The 24,426-nt window shown below is 45.1% G+C and overlaps 1 protein-coding gene across 3 annotated transcripts in view; it reads right to left on the bottom strand.

Moving 5' to 3' along the window:
- Positions 1-24,426, bottom strand: part of SUSD1 (sushi domain containing 1) — a 265,066-nt gene that overhangs the window by 209,454 nt on the left and 31,186 nt on the right. For all 3 annotated transcript variants that reach the window (XM_082259187.1, XM_082259188.1, XM_082259189.1), the window contains exon 2: positions 8,437-8,559. In XM_082259187.1, coding sequence (XP_082115313.1) covers positions 8,437-8,559 — 123 coding nt within the window. The remainder of the gene's footprint in view (positions 1-8,436; positions 8,560-24,426) is intronic.

The following is a 24,426-nucleotide window of genomic DNA, read 5'->3' as shown; positions in this document are numbered from 1 at the left end:
TACCCTAATTACTCTTTCATAAGTGTATGCGCCCCACCATTCTCTTTTGGTAAGGTGCGCATACACCTTTAAGACCGATGCTGTCATCACTGAGCGCCGGACTGAATGGCTATTTAGATCGCCGGCTCTCACTCACATGTGTTCGTTCAAACTGCTTTGTGCCTTGATGCTAACCTGTCTTGAAGCTCACATGCTTGCAAGCATACCTCGCTGTCGGAACCACGCTGCGCTGATCCCTGTATCCCGCTACCGGATCATCCGCTCTTGCCGAACCTCTCCTCTGCTACATTGCTATTAGTGATAAGTACCCCACAGGGGAAACCTCTATAACCTTTATACTAAAGCTTACACTATCTAGCTCTGCATACTAAGGACTATTACTACATCTGCATTATCTAAGATTGCTAGCTCTTGAGCCTACTACCACCTGTTCTTGCACTGGGTTGATCTCTCTTGTGTGTCCACCTGCTACTCTGTCATCTACTACCATACATGATTGCTAAACCTATCTACATCCCATCTGCTACTATCTTACTTTCAAGAACATTTCCTTTCAAGTGTCTGTCATCTACCATCTCTACCCAACCTGTCTCTTCAGCCTATCATCACTGTGTTACTATATACATAAGTCACTCTAGGAAACATCTTATTGAGTGTGTGTATTTACTTGCTGAATTGAGATCATCCACACATGATGAGTCATTGAGAGTTGGGAATGGTGTCTCAGCATTTCTCTACATGACTACTGAAGTGGAATATTTCTGCAGCTGAAAATCCACATCATACGTAAAACGCAGGAGCGTTACAACTCCCAGTGTCTGGAAAGGTGTTACACAAATTTTTCTTCAAGGCATCCTCAAGATGTTCCATTCTCTGCTCTCTCTGTGAAGCCAGCATGAGCTCTGCAACTTTACCCTTGTAACGTAGATCAAGAAGGGTTGCCAACCAGTAATAATCCCTCTTCTTGATATCACGAATCCTCTGGTCCTTTCACAGGCTTTGCAGAATAAGGGAGCCGTGCAGCCTAAGTTTGAGGAGGCATGAGATTCTGAGTCCTCTAGGTCACTAAGGATGACATTGTCAGAAGCAAGCTCTCCCCAGCCACGTATAACTCCTGGGGTTCCTGGGGAATGAAAACCATTCCTTGAAGACTGCTGTATGTTATCCTCTACATCTATGCTGCCACAATCCTCCTCCTCCTCCTCCTCCTCTTCCTCCTGGGGTTTTGTGACCCTGCAGGAATGTTATCTGCATAAAGGGGGCCTTGTGAAAAAAGGAAGTCCTCCTCTTCCTCCTGCTGTTCTGCCTCAAATGCCCTGTCCCTGATTCCATGAAGCATGTGCTCCAGCAGGAAGACTAGAGGGACAGTGTCACTGATGCATGCATTGTCACTGCTCACTATCCTTGTGGCCTACTCAAATGGTGACAGGACAGTGCATGCATCCTTAATCAGCAGCCACTGGGGTGGCGAAAAGAAGCCAAGCTCCCCTGAGCCTGTCCTTGTGCCATACTCACACAGGTACTCATTGATGGCCCTCTGCTGCGTGTACAGCCACTGCAGCATTGCCAATGTTGAGTTCCACCTGGTGGGCATGTCACAAATCAAGGTGGTTGGTGGGCAGGTTGAATTCCTGTTGAATGTCAGATAGCTGAGCTCTGGTATTGTATGACCGCTGGAAATGGCCATAGACTTTTCTGGCCTGTTCCACAGACTCCTTGTCTACAGCTACTCCTTCCATAGTCTCACCATCATGCAGGAGGAGTCACCTGAATTATTTGATCATAGTGTTACATGACACTGGAAGATGCGCAGCAATTTGAATGATCCAATGTTGGTTCCCAGGTTGAGGAAGGGAATAACATGAGCCTAGAGAGAGGGGGTGACAATGACGGACAAGAAACTAGTAGTCATGTTGCCACACTTGCAGCATACTGCCAAGTTTGCTCTAGTGACAAGGAGGGAGGGAGGGGATGATGAGGTCACTGACTGTACTTTGGGTACCTGAGAGAATAGAGGAGGAAAGTGAAGAGGAGGAGGAGGTGGAACAACTCCAACGAGGCAGGATGTGCCTTAAGGGCAGCCACCCTATTGCAGCACACCACAGAGCTCCACAGGCGCAGGGCGCTGCTAACTCCCCGGTGACTTCCAAAAGTTCATCAGCGTGGGCTTTTTTCAACACATGTGCAGTAGACCGCAGTGTTGCTGTTTGCAATCTCTGTCTGAAGTGGATCAAGCGTGGCCAGTACACCAGCCGCTTGTGCACCACATGCTTGACAAGACATATGACGACCTGCCATGCAGTCCATTGGCAACAGCACCTGAAAGGCCAACATCATTAAAAAAAGCATACTTCACCTTGCTCCTCCTCTGGGATCTCTGCCTCTACTATAGAGGCTGCTTGCCCTCTTTTAGTGGCCTGTGAGCTTCTGCCTCACTTTGTTGGCCTTTCGGACATGATGTGGATTTTGAGGGGAGGGGGGTTATAACTGTTTATTATAGAATGTGCAAAGGGAATATGGTGCTTGGGTGCAATACTTTTGTGCTTGTTGCACTATAAACCGTTTTATTATATATTTTTTATTAATGAAAAAAACATGAATAAAGCCGGAAAAAAAAAACCCCTTGCTGAGGCAGAAGGAATAGCCCCTGAGATGCACAAGAGGGTACAGCAATTATGCCCTTAATATTATTAGTGTTGGTGTGCCACCAACAAAAACACCCACTTCTGGAGCAGAAGGAATGGCCCCTGAGATGCACAAGGGGGTACAGCAATTATGCCCCAATATTATTAGTGCTGGTGCGCCACCAAACAAAAAAAACACACTTCTGGAGCTGAAGGAACAGCTCCTGAGATGCACAAGGGGGTACAGCAATTATGCCAGTGGCGGAGCCAGAGGGTTAGCTGGGGTGGCAATTGACACCCCAGAAGAAGCCCTTGCCACCCCTGTTGCCACCCCAATCCTGGGTGGGTGGCCGGGTGCATGGCAGGGCAGCGGGAGAATCACAGTCAGGGGATCGCCGTACGGCCGGCAGCTGCGGAGGGAGGCGGATGGAGAGCAGGGAAGACTGGACTCTGTCTCCTGCTACTTACAGTGGTGTCGGCGGGGGGGGGGGGGGGTTTGGGGGTGATGTGGCTGAACGGAGCTTCAGCCCCGAGTGTGCCCCTAAAAAGCCCCAGGTCTCGTGTGGATCGTTAACCTCCTTCCTTCGGCTCTCAGCTGCAGCCAGAAGAAGACGGAGGGGGGTGGAGGCGAAGCCAATGCTAGGCGGCAAGGAGAGGAATTTGAAATCCTCCTCCTCTCGTCATGTGACAGCAGAAGAGGTTCTCGGAGAGGAGGAGGATTTCAAATTCCTCTCCTTGCCGCCTAGCATTGGCTTCGCCTCCACCCCCCTCCGTCTTCTTCTGGCTGCAGCGCTGCTCTGAGAGCCGAAGGAAGAAGAATGTGAGTGCCGGCGGGGGGAGGAGAATGTGAGAGCCCGAGGGGGGGGGGGGGGGGAGAATGTGAGTGCCCGAGGGGTGCGGGGGTGGAAGAAGAATGTGAGTCCCGGGGGGGGGGGGGAGAATGTGAGTGCCACTGTCCGAGGGGGGGGGAAGAATGTGAGTGCCCGAGGGGTGGGGGGGTGGAAGAAGAATGTGAGTGCCGGGGGGGGGTGGAAGAATGTGAGTGCCCGAGGGGTGGGGGGGTGGAAGAAGAATGTGAGTGCCGGGGGGGGTGGAAGAATGTGAGAGCCCGAGGGGGGGGGGAGAAGAATGTGAGAGCCCGAGGAGGGGGGAAAGAAGAATGTGGGTGCCCGAGGGGGGGGGAGGGAGGACAAACCCCTTGCCATTAGCCGAGGAGGAGGCGGAAGGACTCGTGGAGACGCGCCGACGGTCACCGGGACTGAGAAGAAGCCGCCCGCTGCCGCTCCAGGTAGGTAAGGGGGCACGCACGCTGATCTCTGCATTGGGGGCATGTATGCTGGTCACTGCATTGAAGGGGGCATGTACACTGGTCACTGCATTAAAGGGGGCATGTACACTGGTCATTGCATTGAAGGGGGCATGTACGCTGATCTCTGCATTGAAGGGGGCATGTACGCTGATCTCTCTGCATTGAAAGGGGGCACGCTGGTCTCTCTGCATTGAAAGGGGGCATGTACGCTGGTCATTGCATTGAAAGGGGGCACGCTGGTCTCTCTGCATTGAAGGGGGCATGTACGCTGGTCATTGCATCGAAAGGGGGGCACGCTGGTCTCTCTGCATTGAAAGGGGGCACGCTGGTCTCTCTGCATTGAAAGGGGGCATGTACGCTGGTCATTGCATCGAAAGGGGGCACGCTGGTCTCTCTGCATTGAAAGGGGGCACGCTGGTCTTTCTGCATTGAAAGGGGGCATGCTGGTCTCTCTGCATTGAAAGGGGGCACACTATACCTTAATTACTGAAGGCCCCTTTCACACTTTTGCGACCTCAAAGTCACGCAATTTTTTACAGCATTTTTTGCCGCAATGCAATGCCTATAACATTTTTCTGTTTGCGCCCTCCCAAAAATTGTGAGCACCAGCCGCCACTGTCCCCAATATACCTAGAATAATGTGCACATATTAATCTGCAAGTGTTCACAGATATGTATAGGTCAGTGTTTAACTGACAAAGAATGATGTGCCATAGAACTGCTGATGATGTATTTTTCTTCTCTGTATCTAATAAATGCATACTTTACACCCCCCCTTTCCAGTACCCCCCAGAGCTCTTCAGGCCCCCCCCCCCCCACCAGTGCTCTTTAGTCCCCCCTCCCCCAGGGCTCTTCAGCTCCCCACAGTGCTTTACAGCTCCCCCCTATTTTCATAAATTTAGGCTAATATGTATTCTGCCACATATTTTTTGTAAAAGTGTATTTTGATTGGTTTGCAAAAAAGTTATTACATCTACAAACTATGGAACATTTTATTTTTTAATTGTTTTTACTAGTAATGGCAGCGATCAGCGATTATTAGAGGGACTGCGACATTGCGGTGGACAAATCTGACACTAAATGACACTTTATATATTGACCCCCCAAAATAATACCTTGCCACCCCTTTGCCACCCCTGTTTTAAAAGTCTAGCTCCGCCACTGAATTATGCCCTTAATATTATTAGTGCTGGTGCGCCACCAACAGAAAAAAAACACTTCTGGAGCAGAAGGAATAGTGTCTGAGATGCACAAGGCGGTACAGCAATTATGCCCCTAATATTATTAGTGCTGGTTCACCACCAAAAAAAAAAAACACCCACTTCTAGAGCTGAAGGAATAGCGTCTGAGATGCACAAGGGGGATACATCAATTGTGCTCTTAATATTATTAGTGCTGGTGCACCACCAAAATACCACCCACTTCTGGAGCTGAAGGAATAGCGTCTGAGATGCACAAGGGGGGTACATCAATCATGCCCTTAATATTATTAGTGCTGGTGCGCCACCAACAAAAACACTCTCGTCTGGAGCAGAAGGAATAACGTCTGAGATACAGAAGGGGGTACAGCAATTATGCCCTTAATATTATTAGTGCTGGTGCGCCACCAACAAAAAAAAAAAACACTTCTGGAGCTGAAGGAATAGCATCTGAGATGCACAAGCGGGTACAGCAATTATGCCCCTAATATCATTAGTGCTGGTTCACCACCAACAAAAACACCCACATCTGGAGCAGAAGGAATAGCGTTTGAAATGCACAAGGGGGTACAGCAATTATGTCCTTAATATTATTAGTGCTGGTGCGCCACCAACAAAAACACCCATGCCTGGAGCAGAAGGAATAGCGTTTGAGATGCACAAGGGGGTACAGCAATTATGCCCCTAATATTATTAGTGCTGGTTCACCACCAAAAAAAACCACCTACTTCTGGAGCAGGAAAATTGTTGCTGACGCAAAAGGACGCACTAGCACCTGCGACAAAGAAGGGGGAGAACTAATATTGCAGCAAAAAAACCTGATGCTGCTAAAAAAGAAAAAAAGTTAAAAAGAAAAAAATATATATATATATATATATCAATGAAATAAAAAATGGGACCAGTGGGTCGACATAGACGTGTTGTATACCATGCACTTCAGTGGCCCCACTACAATCACAGCACAACACTAAACTGACTGCAGCACACTGTGTAACATATGAATCAGCCCTATACTACACTGCAATGGCTGATATACACACTGCAATGGCTGATATATATATATATATACAGTATACTGCACTGGTTGATATACAGTAAATCCTGCAATACTTGATAAACATATATACTGCACTATCTGATATATCCTGCAATAGCTGATATATGTGTATATATATTGCACTGTTATATCTTTCAGTAGCTGATCTATATATACTACACAAGCTGATATATCCTGCAAAAGCTGATAAATATATATACTGCACTATCTGATATATCCTGCAATAGCTGATAAATATATATACTGCACAAGCTGATATATCCTGCAATAGCTGATAAATATATACTAACTACCTGCCTAATCTCATTCTTATCTCAACCTCTCACACACTACACACGGCTGCCGTGTAAGTAGCCTTATATAGTGTGGGGCGTGGACTTAGCCTCTGAGCCATGATTGGTTAAAGGCACCCTACCTTTGGCCAATCATGGCTCTGACAGGACATTGTGCTGTGATTGGCCAAAGCATACAGTTCAAGGTGCATGCTTTGGCCAATCACAAGCACTTAAGGCACTGCAATTGTGCAGTGCATTATGGCGGGCGAATTTCCCGCGAACGACCACGCTTGTTCATGTGTTCAGCGAATGCACGAACACCCGATGTTCGAGGCGAACTCGAAGCTTATCCCTAATCTGTACCATGCATAACACATGCTACAGCAAAAATTACATTTCTAAAGGAAAAGAAACAAGTCAAATCCCATTTAAAATGACTCGACGTTACAATGGCCGGCACCCGGCTATTGAAAAAATTAAGAAAAACCCGGTGTGGGGTTCCCCCCCAGTCCATACCAGGCCCTTCGCCGAACAACCGATGGCACCACCGCCATCTGAGGTCACATGACCCCCCCTGCCCCAAAGCACCCAACCCCACATGTTGAGGGCATGTGGCCTGGTATGGTTCAGGGTGCACTTGCTCATCCCCTCCTCTTTCCTGACCTCCCGGGCTCCATGCTCGGAAAAGTGTCTGGTATGGATTTTTGGGGGGGACCCCACGCCATTTTTTTTTTCAGGTTTTGGCATAGGGTTCTCCTGGGGGACCCAACATCGCTTTTTTCTTTTCCCTTATTTTTATTTTATTCTTTTATTTTTTTTTATTCAGCTGTCAGCTAGGAAACCCATTGACAGCTAATGACTCATTAGTTGGTAAGGACACCGCGGACAGCTTCCTGGCCCTGCTCCTTAAAAACCAGCTTACACTATGCCCTGATCGAGCGAAGCTTTGCCCAATCAGGGTGCAGAATGCACTGTGCAGCGCTCAGTGCATTGCAGGGTGTTCATTTGGGTGAACACCATGCAAATTCAGGTGTTCAACGAATGGCCGAACAGGCAAATGTTCAACCCAAACTTGTGCTTGGGCCAAACAGTTCGGCCATCCTTAGTTTGTAACAACATTTGTACAAAAGTTCTTTAAAAAAATTTACTAGTGAATTAAATAGACACTTGCAGAAGAAGAAAGGGCAATGTTATGAAAGGACAGAAATAGTTACCCTAGAAAATTAACTAGTCACACTTGAAGGAAAATTCAGAGACACATTACAAGTTAATAAATATTAGTTTATGGAAAGGAAACATGCTCTAAGAAAGCGTTTAATGTACCTGATTTTTATGTGTTTTTTTATGTTGGTGACAGGTTTCCTTAAATGGTGTTTCTTAGCTTTTTTTGGCCATATTTTTCTTCTGAGTTACAGGAGTGCACTTTCTTCTCCCCTGTGAGCCAGATTCAGCTGAAGCCTGCTGTCAACTGACATCACAAAACCAGTCCAGGCTTTGCAGGGATCGTGACATGTCTCTGAGAGCCTGAACCAGCTGCTACTGCCCCCTCCACAACCCTGCGCTCCAGTGAGCACTGGAGGGGCAGAGCAGAAACCGGGAAGAGCGGACCCAAGAGCTGAGTGATCAGCGGTCATGTGATCACATAAATCTCAGTCTTAGAGCCAGAGGGGAACAGCTGCAGCAGTTGGTTCAATTTGTTTTGCTATCCCACACTTCTCCTTTAAGTCTTGACTGGTATACCAGATCTGTACCTCTCATGTTCTGTTTACTTAAAACAGAAAATGGCATTGACAAATCCATCAGAACATGGATATTGCCCAAGTGTACTATTTTATAAGAAAGGGCCTCTGGGCACTTAGCTGAAATAAAATTGCCTGTAATATTCTCTACCAATTTATGATAACATTATTATTATAAATTAAACATATTTAGGCATTGTGTAATGCACCATTAGGAGAAAAAAAATACTTACCCAAACATCGTGTCCTGCCATTACCTATTAATCCAAAATTACACATACAGGAATATTTCTTGTCTTTTTCTATACACGTAGCATTTGCATGGCATGTTTTGCAAACCTCAATGGTGAGTATTTCTGGATGAGAAAAAAAAGAGAAAAAAAGTAAAATACAATGTTTTTGGGAACAAAAGTTAAATAAAGTTATGACTATAGTCAAAGTGATCTTATAACGATTTCCACATTAAATTAATTTTAATTTCCAGCCTACTCTTATTATTCTGAATGATCTTGAAGTGTGTAAACTTAAGGCACACTATACACACTACAAGAAAACTGGGTGAGAATTTTCGTCCAAAAAACTTTTGTATGATTTTCGTATAGTGTGTACACAACTTTCCACAGCCGATTCCGACTTTTCGTACAAAAATTTCAGAAGGGACAAACTCATTTCCCTCTCTCTCTCTCTCTCTCTCTCTCTGTGGGGTCCAAAAAGGCAGATCGGTGCACCTGTGGACCCTAATACCAAGGACCCTGGTTTGCAAGATTCGGGCAGAAAATTGGATCACCCAATTACTCTGATAACCAGTGAAGGAGACCCCAGGATTATACATCCAAGGCCTGATACCCCTGTAGGGGTGTACAGCTCTGGTGAGTGCGGTCCAAGGGGTGCGGGGAGCACTGAATTGTCACCAAACATCTGAGCACCTCCAAATATTCGTCATTAGAGCACCTGCACTCAAGTCACTTTCTGCTCCCTATTTTAGGAAGGGTTTTTCCCATTGTGGGACCACCCTCCTTTTTTAGGTTTTTCAGTTATCACGGACTTACTTATACTTGGACTATTGCTGCCATAAGATTTATACATCTATCGTTTACTCAGTTTATGCCATATATGATGCTTTTTACTGTACAATTATTAGGTTTTAGATCTTCACAGTTTATTTAAGTGGATCCAACTGATTTTATATTCTTCATCCATTTTTTCGTATTTATTGTCTAGATAATACTCATCTATTATATATATATATATACTATTTTACACCTATTTGCATAAATTTTTTCCTTCACGGTTTTAGCACTATTACTAATTCCTCACAAAGTTGGATCCCCTATATTATTGCACATATTTATACTTGTCACATATATGATGCACCCGACACTTTATTAATTTAGGATTCACAGTGGAGATAGATATTGAATACACATTTAGCATCATTGTTGGACATACGGAATCACTAGTACACTTTGGCAGCGCCACACACCTTCTTCTTTACCTTCATTCTTACTATATTTCTAGGAATATAGTGTACAGGTGGGCTGCAGCCAATATCAAAGATAAGAAGTCTAAAATTATCCTAAGCGCGGATTTTCTACATTTCACAAACTCATTTTTCTCATATGGGAACAGAACGAATGATTTTTGTTTAATGTGTAACATTTTCTGAAAAATCAGAAAAGGAAGACTGCGCATGATCAGAAACAATAAACAACAAAAAAAAAGCCTTTGTCGTACGAGGATTTTCATACGAATGTTCGTTCCCCAGTTGCGATTTGCTGTGAAACAACGAGAAAAATTGGATGATCGTTCGCCTGATTTTCTTATAGTGTATACCCCACTTTACTTTGTGACAGTCCCCACACATTTACGTCCTTGAATTCTGTGACACATATTCACTATGTCTTGTGAGTAGGCACTGCTGTGTCACACATTTCACAGAGCCTGTCTTCTGAACTACAGAGGTGCTGAGAAGAGGAGTTTCAGGAGGTGGTCAGTACAGGAATCATTGCTTGCAGGCAGCAAGGTACCATGGGATATTATGTAGTACTTAGAAATGAAAAGTAAACAGCAGAGGAGAAGCTGCAAAGCATGCTGGGAGTGAAGGTGTGGAAAGGAATGGCCCGCAGATAGGCCGAACTCAAAACATTAAAGGAGATTTTTCAAGTAAACTTATATTGGATCGTCAATAATAGCTATTCTTTATATTATCATTACAATGCCGATGATTTTACCATGAGTGATCAAGAATCTTGTCCAGTGCCGGGACAAGGTCATCCAGCTCCCGGGGCAAAGACAGCAAACTGCGCCCCCTCCCCCCATGTGTACTCACAGTTCAAAATGTGGTCTCAGCGGTAATAAAGGCAGCTTCTCTGTCTTCCCCTCTCCATCATGTGATATGTCACATGACAAGGGGAGACAGGAAGAAGGCAGTCTACCCTTACTACCCAGTTGCATCACACTGAGACAGAGGTGTGTTGTCAGCAGTCGTCCTCTTTCTCCTGCCCACAGTAGGTGACGTGAGAACTAACATCATATGTACAGCTTTTAAGGACACCGCCACTCGCTTTTCTTTTTTTCAAGGGCTTTTCTTGCCCATTTTCTTTTTTAAAGTAAGCTCAACAAACACAAAATAACAGGGTTCCCTCGCAGGGGTTTTCAGCATTTCACTCTTGCTCCAAAAAAAATGATCGCTCAGCCTTTCTGGCTTGCACTTGCAGTACACCTGCTCTGGCCTTACCCTTTAGGCCTTTTGTCTGTCTCTTGCAGACTGTTAGCTCACCAACCCTGACTCCCACCTCTCTCCTAGGTGGAGCTCTCCTGACTCCTGGGCCAGACCTCCTGTCTGTCGGGGTGGAGCCCAGAACCTTGGCCATGCTACTACTAAAAGCCCCGCACACACCCCTCAACCCACCTGGTATATAATTCTGGGTCAAAATCTCTTTCTAGACCCTGGCAGGGCAATGCTTTGCCACAGTATACATAGGCAGGGCCGCTGATAAGGGGGGACCACCGACCCTCCTGTAGGGGGCTGAGTGCCATCATGTAACAGGGGGGCCCGGCCAGCCGGCAACTGCAAGCATCATATAGTACATATTTATACATACTGTGAGCATGATGTTGTTCCCTGTGGCTCCCAGAGGGGAAATCAAATTCCCTGGGCTGGGGGGCATAAATTCATCCAGAGGGCCGGGAGACTGTGGATAGTATTGCAAGTATGCTCCATGTATTGTATGTCTCTACATCTTCCAGGTAAGATCAGACAATCACACTGATCCTCATAACTCCCCCCCCCCCCCCGCTTCACTTTCTCCTGCTTGTTTTTCCCTCCCCTCACATATATCTTCACTGCTCACATCCTACTCAGTACATTGTCTGCAGTCATTTAAGGTAGCTGTAGTAGAAATGAAAAAAAAGGAATCATCTATTCTATGGCCACCTTAAATGACTGCAGAGAATGTACTGAACTGCTGAACAGTTGGAAGGGATGAAAAGTAAGCTGGGAAGGAAAGGGTGTCCGGCAGACAGTCAGTGTGTGGACCCCTAAAGAGGAATACCCAGATCTGAGACCACACTTGTAAACAAGACCTTAGGGGCTAATTCGAACAGGTGGGTGGGACAGTGCAAGCAGGCAGTTAAACTGAAGTTTTACCACCCAGACCACCCCACCTGAACAAGGAGATGCAGCCACTTAGAGCTTGTTAATGGCAAAAATTTAATGGAATGTCACTATGAATGGGGTGCACCACAACTACCCTGCAAGTGCATGCAATGAACATGGCAGGAGTGTTGTGTGTCAGCATTTTCAGAATTAACAGGCGGTAAGTAAATTACATATTGCCCCTTCACTGCTTGTCAAACAACATGATAGCCACCCATCCATATCAACCCTTAAAGTCCTTTTAGCCCCCCCCCTTCTCCCTTTGAGTTCCCCTAGAGTCCTTAGTTTCATGCATCCCAACAGAGCCAAGTTCCCCTCCTTCATCCCACTGAGGTACAGTAGATGCCAATCAGTCCTCCTCAGATTAACACAAGTGACGCAGTATGATTATCACAATGAGAATCATAGAAGGCCAGTGAAATGCATCCTTAGGCCTCTATCACACAAGGCAGACTCCACTTTGCTCAGCGGGAGACCTGTCCACTGATTAGAGCAGAGCAGGCAAATGACAGGTCCATGTTCACTTAGTTTATGCAGAGCAGCCACGGATCAAGTCAACCCTGCTCTATGGGCAGTCGGGTGTAAATAGACACCACTGTCTGTTTACACCCAATATACCCTTCCGGTTTCTTTTGCAGATTTGATTCCAGGTCGGCAGATGAGCAGGTTCAGGGGGTGGGGTCAGGGGCAGGGTTGGGGCCCTATCAAGTAGGCTGTAGGGGGCCCCATGATTTCTAACAGCAGCCCTGCATATAGGCGATATGTCACCTCCTTACCACCTGTTTTGAACCCCCCAAGATGCACTACTGCACTGCAAATGTGAGCTTTGCACAAAGTTGCAGGGAGGTTGCAGCCTGGCCCCCATTCACTTGAATGAGTTGACTTTAGCAAACAGCAGCACATGCTGAAAGTGGCAGGGGTATAAATCCTGCTGCAGCTGTGGCATCTGTACATCCCCAGCTGCAACCTCTGTAGCTTGGAGGGGGAGAGTGATAGGAAGTTGTCAAATGAGGCTGAGCAGCATGTTTTTAGTGCCCTCCAACTGCAAGTGTAAATGAGCCCTAGGGCTAGGTGCACACTGGGGATGGTGGAGTGTGCAGGGCAGTGTAAAAAAATTGCACTTTTTCTCGCACCCACACCCACCCACGGGCAAAACACCCTGCTCTTTTACAGACGAGCAAGGCTGCCATTTATTCTTAATAGCACCCCTACGCATCCAAAAATGCAGCACATATTCAGGTGTAGGAAATAGCAGGTTGCAAAAGTGCCATGTGATTTCCCTGTGGCTACATTTTCAGAAAGGTGCAGGGACCTTTTTATTGTAAGTACAGCAGCCAATTCAAATGAATTGGCTGCTGTGCCCATGCAAATGCGAGCAACAGCAAACACATTGGTGTGAACCTAGCATAATAGTTATCTAAAGGAAAATGCATATAGCAGGGTGCATCCAATATAATTCTAATTCATCTAATAGCATAAAGTCACTTTTATAACTATTTAAAAAGTCCACTGAGTACTCCCCTGTTTAGCAATCACATCCACAGTGCTCAGCTGAAAAGAGCAGAACATAATTGCATTGTACCTGTAATGCTTCAGTGTTCTTGACTTTAGTCCCAATAACCTCTGTCTGCTTCTGTCCCCACCCACCGGCTGCCCACCACCTGCATGGCTTTAGTATTCTTCTTAGCTCTGCCCAGGTGTAGTCCCGGCATTTTCTGCATCTTCTCTCGGCTTCTGTCCCCACCCACTGGCCTGCCCACCTCCTGTAGCACTTCCCTGTTCTACAGGTCTGATAGGAGGTGGGAGGGCCGGCGGACAAGGACACACTTCCCTGTTCTACAGGCCTGATAGGAGGTGGGAGGGCCAGCAGGGGCGAGGACACACTTCCCTGTTCTACAGGTCTGATAGGAGGTGGGAGGGCCGGCGGGGGCGAGGACACACTTCCCTGTTCTACAGGTCTGATAGGAGTTGGGAGGGCCAGCGGGCGAGGACACACTTCCCTGTTCTACAGGTCTGATAGGAGGTGGGCGGTCAGTACTTAGGTTCCCAGCGCTGGCATGTTTACTGTGGGAACTCTGTGACTCTTTGTGTCTTCACAGCCAACTTCCCACTGTGCATGTGTGAGCCAAGCTGCACCCTGTAAATGGTCATGCAGCATCCTGGGACCTGTGATGTGTCCCAGAAGGTTGAAGGCAGGAAGGGTGGCCGAACTTTTGCTTGGATCGCCTAGGCAATCTGAGGGAAGTGGGAGTGGGTACCTGTCTAAACTAGAAGCCTGCTTCCAAAAAAAAAAAAAAAAAAATATTCCAAATATGGTGGGGGGGGGGGGGGGGAGTGAAACTTTTCCTTTTGTGTGAAGCTCCTCTTTAAGTTTATAATTTTAATATAGTAGGAAAAACTGGGAAACAAGGATAGGGGGTTTTATCTGGGGAATTGTGGATTGTTTTGAAGTATTTTTGTGCACTCTGTTTGGTCATTTAGTTTTTTTTTTTAATTTTCCAAATCTGCCCTCAGTATACTTCAATTGGGTTCTGATCTGAGCTCACAGTTTTCAAAGGGCCTGGAAAGTAAAGGCCCGTACACACGTACCGATCGTCGGCATACAAACGTCGGTGGACGAAGGATCTGCCGATTGTACGCGTGTTAGTATGGTGCCTCCGACAGATATCTGCGCACATTCCGCGGACAAAAGTCTTTCTTGCAAACATGAAAATTTTTGTATGCCGACACCAGAACGGACGATTGTTCGCCTGTCAGTACACAATTCGGACGACACACAGCTACAAATCCCAACACGCATGATCAAACCAAATGAGTTCCCGGAAGAATTTTCTCTAGTAAACTCAACATTTTATTCAGAAAGAACTTTCAGCTCGCGGAAGTCCAAGAAATATGTGAAATGCGGAGCACATGCTCATCTTGATAAATGTGAGAAGAAGGAAGATGCTGCTCATAATGCCATACTTTTCTAATAAAAAGGCATGTGTTCTGTTATGATGAAGATAATGTTTGTCTATTCTATCTGTTCTATCAAATTTTAGAATTAAATAATTTGAACTCTTCACCATTATTTTTGTATTTTCACACCAAAGATCTAACTATTGATATGACCCTTTATTCTTGTATGAATTAATGTCTAAAACATATTTTTCAGGTTATGCACAATATTAAACATGTTAACAAATTCTGATAGGCCATTTTTTATTTTCATTTTCTTTATTTTTTGGATCTCAGCAAAAAAAAAACAAAGCAAACATCAATACTTTCCGTATAATAAACTAAACATAAAAAAGGTCCATTTGGACAAAATTAAACTAGAAACTGGCAAACAGGGGTAAAATAAATAATAGGGGGTTGCAAAAATTAAAGTTGCTGGTAACTGAAATCAGGTTGCCATGAGGGCAGGTTTGGATCCTGCTGGCCATATTGCCACTGGCCATGTGGCATTTGGCGAGGTGGTGGGTGTTGTGGAGGTGGAGGTGGAGGTGGAGGGCACGGGTGCTCCTGGCATGCATGGCTGTGCTCAGTAAGTATGCCGTTTTCAGCCTTTTGCAGCACATCGAGGATGATTTTTCTGGCATACTGACACTGTCTGAGGTCCACCTTATCCAAAATTTTTGCCGTCATGTTGCCGAAGGACTCATGGTGGCCTCCTGGATAAACTCGTCGGTGATGTCATCCACGTGCTTCCTCTTTTGCCTCCGTTTGGCAGGAGGAGGTGGTGGTGGAAAGAGTTCCACAGGCTCCTCAGGCTCCGCAGGCTCCCCAGGCTCCTGGCTGCAACCTGGCTCCTCCTCAGTGACACTTCCCTGTTGATGAAATGAACAATTGATTAGAATGTTATAGTGTATATCAAAATGCATGTTTGTTATATTATTGTGAACAAATAGCAGACTTTACATACAGTGGCGTATCTAGGGTCTCCAGTGCCCTTGTTGAGGAGCTGTATTTGGCAACAACCCCCCCCCCCCCCCAAGATCAATGTAAAACTGTAACCCACCCCCCCCCCAAAAAAAATTTAAGGGCATTAAAAGTTTCTAATTTGCCCCTTGTTTGCCCAGTGTAGAGCTCTCTAGTGGGCAATCATTGTCTCAGGTGTGAAAAAGAAAGAGAGGGTTGAGAGATAGAGAGAGGGAGAGAAAGAGGGGGTGTGAGAGAGAGAGAGGAGGGGGTTGCAGAGAGAGAGGGGCCTGAACTTGCAGAGGGCTTGATGTAGGGCATTGAGGGTGAAGCAGTGCAGGGAAACAGGAATAAGGAAGCCACCTGCCTTGCTGACCCAGAGTGAGAGACCAGAGACATGGAAGCAAGGATGGATGTATCATTTGCAGGAGCTGTTAGTTTTGTATTAAAAAAGGTTGAGCCAGAGGAATGCTGAGGCTACAGCAGTGTTTGTTAGGACCAGAGGTGTGCTGGGGATGCAGCAGTGTTTGTAAGACCGGAGGTGTGCTGGGGATGCAGTGAGAGGCAGTCTCAGTCTCCTGGTCTTTTGGCTCAGCTGCTCTCAATGTTTTACACCTGCATGAAGCAGCTCTCAATGTTTTACACCTGCATGAATCCGCCTGCAAACTGGGGGTTCTGGGGTGTGCAGGCTGAGTGGATTGTTAAAATAAACAATAAAACAATGCCAATGTTTTTGTGACCCACCCCCCTTGGCCTGCGCCCCTGGCGGTTGCCTGTCATGCCAACCCCTTGCTATGCCCGTTTACATAAAGGGTCAATTATGGTTTAGCTTATAATTTTGTTACATGATTACATTTTAGCAGACAATATATTGTGAAATGCCATACCTGAGTAAAACTCTCCTCCAGGAAATCCTCATCCTGGCTTGGATCAACCGACACTGAGCCCTCTGCCGATGTAGAAGGCAGTGTTGAAATTGACGGCCTGGATTCCATGGTGTCTGCCAGGAATCGCATGTTATCATAGTACCACAGCCGTGGTACATATACATTCCGTGCCCCTGCTCCAGACTGGGTGGAATCTTCAATTTTTTTTAACTCCCGCCTGTAGGCAGTGCGAATACTATTTATTTTTTTGCGGATATACTCAAAATTTGCCCCAGGACAGACGGGCTTGTAGAAGGCCACCAAATGTTCCATGGCCTGTTTTCTGAGTTTTCTATTTTTATAATCTGCGGACTTCACTTGCCACAAACACGGCAGTTGCCTGAATTCATCAATGAAACTGATGAGAAAGTTGTGGGTGGTGAAATTGTCCACCATATTGCAGGACAGTATATGCCTGCAAGACACAAAACAACACAAAACATATTAAAATAGCATGTATTTTGGCACATAATAAAGATATTCCTAATAAAAGCTGTATAGGGCCCAAAACACACACTTTCTATTAAAAGAGTCGTACCTTTGTTTGTGGGGAAAAGTCGTGATTCGCCGCTCGATCGTGCTCCAACTCTCGATATGTCCGCTAGCGAATCGTCGGCCGAACGATCTGGCGTCCTTTAAATACAGCGCAGGCGTCAACTCCTCCTCCAGTGGCGGGCTTGTGCAGGGGTGTGTACGTGCCGAAGATCAGGCCTACATGCGGCACTCACACCTGAGGCAGTGGAATAATCATTGTTTAATTACGAACCATGTCTCAACAATCTGGGAGCTCAATTAGTGGGGGCCGAAGTGATTGGGCCACCCGAAAATCAAGGGCTACACCCATGTCAAAGCCAGAAATGGTGGAGATGGTCTCCATTTTAGAAAAAATGGATTACGATGGAAAGTTGGCAAATTACGATCGGCCCAATGCCAGGAAAGATGGCATCATGGACAAGGTGGTGGCCTGTTTGGTCAAAAAATTCGGTGTCGAGCGATCGAAAGATCAGATTCGGAAACGGTGGTCTGACCTCAAACACCGTGAGCAGGATCAGCTTTCCCAAATCCATCGGATTTTGAAAAAAAGTAAGTTTTTTTTTTTTTTTTTAATCATGCAATATGTTTTTTATAATTTTGTGTATGTTGTATTAACATGTCTAGATTATAATGTCTATGTAAAAAGTTAGATTACTCATTTTAGTTGTCATGTCGTGATTTGATCGATCTATTGTTGATGTTTTAGTATATGACATTAAAAGTCAGGAAGCCATAGTTAAAAATATATGTATTGTGTTGCAACGAACGTTCTTTCCTGCACGAATCTTCTCAGCAAACATTCCTATTAATCACAGATTATTATTCAAACCTTTAAATAGGAGAAAAACGTAAACTCCGTGCCAAACTATGGGAAAGGAGGAGGAGAGGTTTGGCAGCTCCATCGGCAGTTGTGGAAGAAGAGGAGGACATGGGCCCAGATGGTGGCACAGATTCCACTAAAGGTAATTGGTTCCTATGCACTGTCAAACATTAATGTACCATATTTTTCGTAGATAACCATGTACATGTCTTCATATTTGTTACTAAAAGAGCTATCAAGCAGGGCACCATGTCCTAACAAATGTACCTCTTGTGACTTTTATGATATGGCCAATGTTTTGTATTATGTAGATGAAGACATTATGCCTGAGGTGATTCTGGTGGAGCCTACAAGTGACCAGACACCAGAGCAACAAGAAGGTTGGTAGTCACAGATTTTTGTGTAGTGGGATCATAGAAATATGTGTATTTGCAATGATTGTTTAACCTTATATTCTTGTATTCCCTTACAAATTTACATTGCAGATGTTGCGTCATGCCAGGATGTGGCATCCCCAGCCAGGTCTGAACCAATATCTCCTGGCAACTTGCCAAGCAGCATGGAAGCCACTTCCGAAACTGTGGAGGAACCAGGACCAAGTGTCCAAGAGCCAATTGTGTGCCCACGTAGGTTTTTTCAGAATGATTTTTATCAGTGTTATTTTTAGCCTCCAATTTACAACACTAGTTCCCTATGGGAGCCTCTTTATTTGAATGGAAGTCGCACCGTAAGTCGGATCAGGATGCTCTGACTTGCGGGGCCACTTGCGTTGTGAAGATTTTTGAGGGGGAACTACACCAAAAAATTGAAGAACCCACCGTGGGTGTCCCCCCAAGTTCACAACCAGGCCTTTTGTGTGTGGTATTGAGTTTGAGGGTATGCCCACAACAAAAAGACAGCGTGGGTTACCCCCAAAACCCCTACCAGACCCTTATACAAGCATGCAGCTTGTCAGGCCAGGAAAGAGAACGAGCAAGCGGACCAAACACCCCCTGGACCACAGCAGGACACATGCCCTCAACATGGGGGGGTTTTGTTGCTTTGGGCCAGGGGGCCTCTGCACCGCACACCCAAAAGCACCTTACTCCCATGTAGAGGAGGACAAGAGCCTCATCCCCACAACCCTGTCTGGTGGTTTTGGGGGGTCATGCGGCCAGGGGGTTCCTAGGACTTTGGAAGCAACCTTTAACAAAGGGTGGCCCCCAGATCCCAGACCCCAATCACTATGTGAATGGGTATGGGGTACATAGTACCCCTACACATTAACCACATAAATGGAAGTGTATGTGAATAACGACAGGAGACGTTTATGAAATGTTCTTAAAGATCTTCGTCCGGTCTTCTCCACTCTGCTCTTTGGATCTTCTCCTCTCCAGTCTTCTGCTGTCCAATCTTCTGCTCTTATGTTGTCTGCTCTTTTGCCCTAGGCTCTTCTTCTTCCTCCTGTCCTCCTCCAATGCTGTTGCCGTGCATTCTGCCCGTCTCTGGTCTCTGCATCTTAATATATATACATTACAACCATGCCCTCACAATGACGTCATCATGCGTTCACACCCCTAATGAATATATAGTAAGCTCAGGAGACCGGCAGAATCATCAGCAACAGCATTGGAGGAGGTCAGGAGGAAGATGAAGAGCCTAGGGCAAAAGAGCATAAGAACAGGGTAGGTATTAACTCGAGAGGAATTTAAAGATTACCTGCACACCAAATGTTTCTATATTATGACCTCATGTAGGTGATTCACATTGACTCCGTTGTATTTTATTTTCCAGATCATGTATTACATAGTTGCTCATTGGCCAAATTGACCCGTGAGGCTCTTCAATGCTGCTCAGACCTCGAGCAAATAAAAGAGACTGCAACGGCATTGCAAGGAAAGATGCGTGATTTTGTGGACATGCTTGCCAAATTTTAAAAAAAATTAATTTAAAATTTTTTACTGTTTGTTTTGGGATGTTCCTATTTTTATATAATATTTTATGCCAGTTTTATGACACTCAGATGTTAAAGAGTGTACCCAAGTTTGGGAAAAGCACTTTCCAACACCCTAACCCTAACCCTAACCCTAACCCTAACCCTAACCCTAACCCTAACCCTAACCCTAACCCTGTGAATGTTTGATACTAAAACATTTTTACATTCAACAATGTGTGTTCAATTCTTTATTAGACTTTCGTTGGGGGGGTCGAGGTCTAAAGCTGTGTAAAGAAGCACTAAATGTATGATGGCTGTCCTATTCACATATTTACATGTTAATGAAAGCATTTGGGACACTGCCATATGCAAGTTGCTGGAGGTGTCAATGAAATGTTAAAGATACCCCCAGTTTTAACGCATATCACAGTGCGATCTGACATTTCACACAGGATCGGATCACACAAGTTTGAACGACTGTGCGATCCTATCCTGATGCGGCTAAATAAATGCATCATGTGCGACTTTTGTGCGAGTGCAGTGCAAATTGAGCCATACAAACTGTATAGCTGATTTTCGCATGAACATCTGATCGCATGTAATAAAGGAGCAGTGCGCTACGATATTACATGCCATCAGATGTGCAGTGTGAATTGAGACATACACTTTGTATGGCTACATTCGCACTGAACACGCATACAAGTCGCACATGACCCTTTATTTCTGATGTATCTGGATTGGATCGCACAGTGCTTAACACTTGTGGAATACAATCCTGTGGAAAAAGTAAGTGGCGGGTCACCCTTATGCAATGCTGGAAGGCTGCAAAGTCGCAGACTTCCCGCATCGCATAAGTGTGACTCAACACTCAAGGTACTAGCAGTCCTAGGATTCAATATGGCATTGATATTGCCAGTAGCAATCAGTGTAGGGAGATCAGTGTAATCTATAGTGTATTGCTTGTTCGTTGCTCTAGTTCACTTTCCATTACCTATATATATATAACACTTTGAGATGAACAATGATCAAGTTTCACATAACACTGACATATCCTAACATTGGTGGGCAGTGAGAAGGATGTCATAAATGAACACAACATAACAGGTGTAGGTACTTTGTTAATACCCTAATGTATTATCTGAAATATATAGTATGGGCAACTTCTGGACAATGAACACCAATATAAGGTGACATTAGATGAACCTTGGGTGTGACCTAGTTCTCAATGTGACAGGGTTTGTGTACATTTTGTGGGGTGCAGAAGGCCCTTGTATTTACACCACTGGCTAAAAAATAACACATGGCCATCATCACTTTGGATCAGCTGGTGAGAGACTACAGTCAAGAAACACACTGATGAATGTATTAACCCTTCCAAAGTCACACATATATAACACATGATTAACCCAAATAATTGTGTTTGGCATATGTGCCCAAATGATTATAATCCACAATACAGAATCATTGCAATTTTTGTTTAATGTGTTGAAAAATAATATATCTCTGACATTTATCTTGTGTGTCCAATCTTTAACAAGATTAATGTGTTTGTGACAGTGATTGCTGCCAGGACACAGCTCCTCTCCCCACGAAATAGTCCAGATATTCCTGGCGGATCTGACGGGCCCTGTGTGATGCCAATGCTGACCGTCCAACTTCCATTGACGGCATGGACTCCACTTGGTTAGAAGGTTGGGCCTCTCCACTTGTACCTGGCATAGCAGGGTCAGTATCCAGTTGCTGCAATACATAATTTTGTGCATTCCTGCGTAGGAAGTTGTGCAAAATGCAGCAACACAAGACCACATTATCCACTTTGTACAGTGCCAGGTTTATGGACGTCAGGAATATCCGGAACCGGTTGGCCATTATCCCGAAGGCATTCTCCACAACTCTGCGAGCTCTGGACAACCGGTAGTTGTAAATCCTTTGGTCTGGGGTGAGGTTCCTCTGAGGGTAGGGCTTCATGAGATGCTCCCCAAGCGCAAAAGCCTCATCTGCGATAAACACAAAGCTCATACCCTCAACAGTTTGCTCCCTGGATGGCAGGTTCAGAGTGCCGTTCTTTAGACGACGAGCGAACTCCGTCTGATCAATAACTCCCCCATCCGAATTGCGGCCATTTTTGCCAATATCCAAAAAAATAAACTCATAGTTTGCATTAACTATGGCTAGCATGACTATACTAAAAAAACCTTTATAATTATAATAAAATGTGCCGGAATTCGGAGGGGGGACAATGCGGACGTGCTTCCCATCAATAGCACCCCCACAATTGGGAAAATTCCACTTCTCCAGAAATTGATCAGAAATCTCCAGCCATTGCTCTGCGTTTGAAGGAAACTGTGGGGAAAAAATAAAAAAAAAATAAATAAATAAAATTAGTGCTTGAGCACATCACATTATTAATTACACACACAGTTGTCTGTTAAATGCTTATGCAACTTGCTAAAAAAATATACAACAGGAAGGCAAAGGTTTGGATATGGGGATGTAACATCTACATACATTTATTTTCAACCTCCTATTGTTCTTATATTGTAAAGGGCCATACACACTAGAAGATTCTCTGAAGACTTTTTCGTGCAGATTTACCTTTTCTATGTAGTGCAAGGGCCTACCAGATTGCATAGGATTTGAAAGTGTTTGTTGGACCTCATATTATTTGGTTTTGGTAAATCGGAAGGATAAATTGTTCTGACAATCTTCTAGTGTGTATGGCCCATTATACTCACCAGCTAGAGCTGAGATTTACAAACTACGGCCCTCCAGCTGTTGCAGAACTACACATCCCATGAGGCCTTGTAATTCTCTGACATTCACAGACATGACTAGGCATGATGGAAATTGAAGTTCGTGAACAACTGGTGGGCCATAGTTTGAAGACCTCTGAACTTGAGCTTTGGTATATGCTGACTTTGAGATTTAGCATGTGGGTGGGGGATGGGTAAGTAAAACTGGGCATTTATACATCAATAAGGGCTTGTGGTCAGTGAAGGTTTTAACATCATTACATAAACATACAGAATCATAGGTGGGAATGGATGGACTGATGTATTTTAGATAAATCATTAACTAGGTACTAAAACATTGGCCAAGGAATAATTGTTTGAGGGAAAGCAATAAAATGACCCAAATTCAAAATACTGTTAACAGGCAATGCGTTTAGGGACACATAGGAGAGAATGGTGGGGTGGTTAGTGGGTAATTTTACAAATGGTTAAAGATAATCTACATCTTTACTACTATGTGCATGCGGACAGAGGGTAGTTTACAAATAATGGCCTGTATCAATTGCTGTACATCCAAAAACATCATAATTCGGGTGAAACTAGTAATACATGTAATGTAATGTAAAAAATCAAACATACCTTGATATAGTCCTTCTGCAAGACCTTGATGATGGCAGAGCAGGTCTCAGGGATGATGATACCAAGTGCTTGGGGTTGAGATGCCTGTGGTGAACTTCAGATCCTGCAGGCTTCTCCCTGTTGCAAGATACCTCAACGTCGCAATTAACCTTTGCTCAGGAGTAATTGCAAGCCGCATACAAGTATCCTGCTTCAGAATATAGGGGGACACCAGGGCAAGAAGACGGTAAAAGATGGGATCCGTCATCCTCAAATAATTCCTGAAGTCATCAGGATTATTTTCCTGGAGCTCCCTCAGCAAGGACATATGAGAAAATTGATCACGGTTAAGCAACCAATTTTTCGTCCAGGAGGTCCGCTTCTTCTTCCTATTGCTCGTACGTCGTCTCAGAGCCAAAACTCCAACACTAACGACAGCAACGGACGAATTCACGGTCGCCATAATAAATTCTCGAACGATGTCTCGGAAAATAGCGAAATGTCGTCAACCAAACAAATGCTACCGAAATCAGCGCGAGATGCCCAGAAGGGTCACGGCCAAACACTCACTTCCTCTTTTGTAGCGGCGAACGTGCGTGGAACGTAGTGACGTCATTTTCTGTCGGAAGACAAATGTCCTGGGCAAGTTTAGAGCACTTTTCAACAGACAAACAACAAACACACCAGCCGCGAACATTTGTAGGACGTTCTGTCGGCCGACGATCGGTACGTGTGTACGGGGCTTAAACCTAAGCACTTTTCCACATTTCCCTATCTCTACAAGTGATGTGTGGAAACACTGTCAAGGAACAGAAGGAAGGAGAAGGGATTATCAGTCACAGCCCTCAACACACGGGGCACTGGAAGAAACATTAGTATAGCAGAGGTGAAGTGTTATTGTTGCATACATATGGACAGTCTCAGTGATGACTGAATTATGAAGAATGGATGATTCTCTTGTGATACAACTCCACACTTTATCCAAGATGTATGACATCACAGTGACATCACTTATTTCTTAATAAAGTGAGATATGCTCCTTTTTTTTTCTTATCTCAGAGGGATTATATAGGCTTCTGTGTGCTGTGGGTGACCTTCACTTCACCTCCATCCCACATCA

The sequence above is a fragment of the Pelophylax lessonae genome (genome assembly GCF_965119305.1).
Source record: "Pelophylax lessonae genome assembly, chromosome: 1".
NCBI lineage: Eukaryota > Metazoa > Chordata > Amphibia > Anura > Ranidae > Pelophylax > Pelophylax lessonae.
The sequence above is the reverse complement of the archived record's forward strand: the minus strand, read 5'-3'. Positions and strand labels throughout refer to the sequence as shown.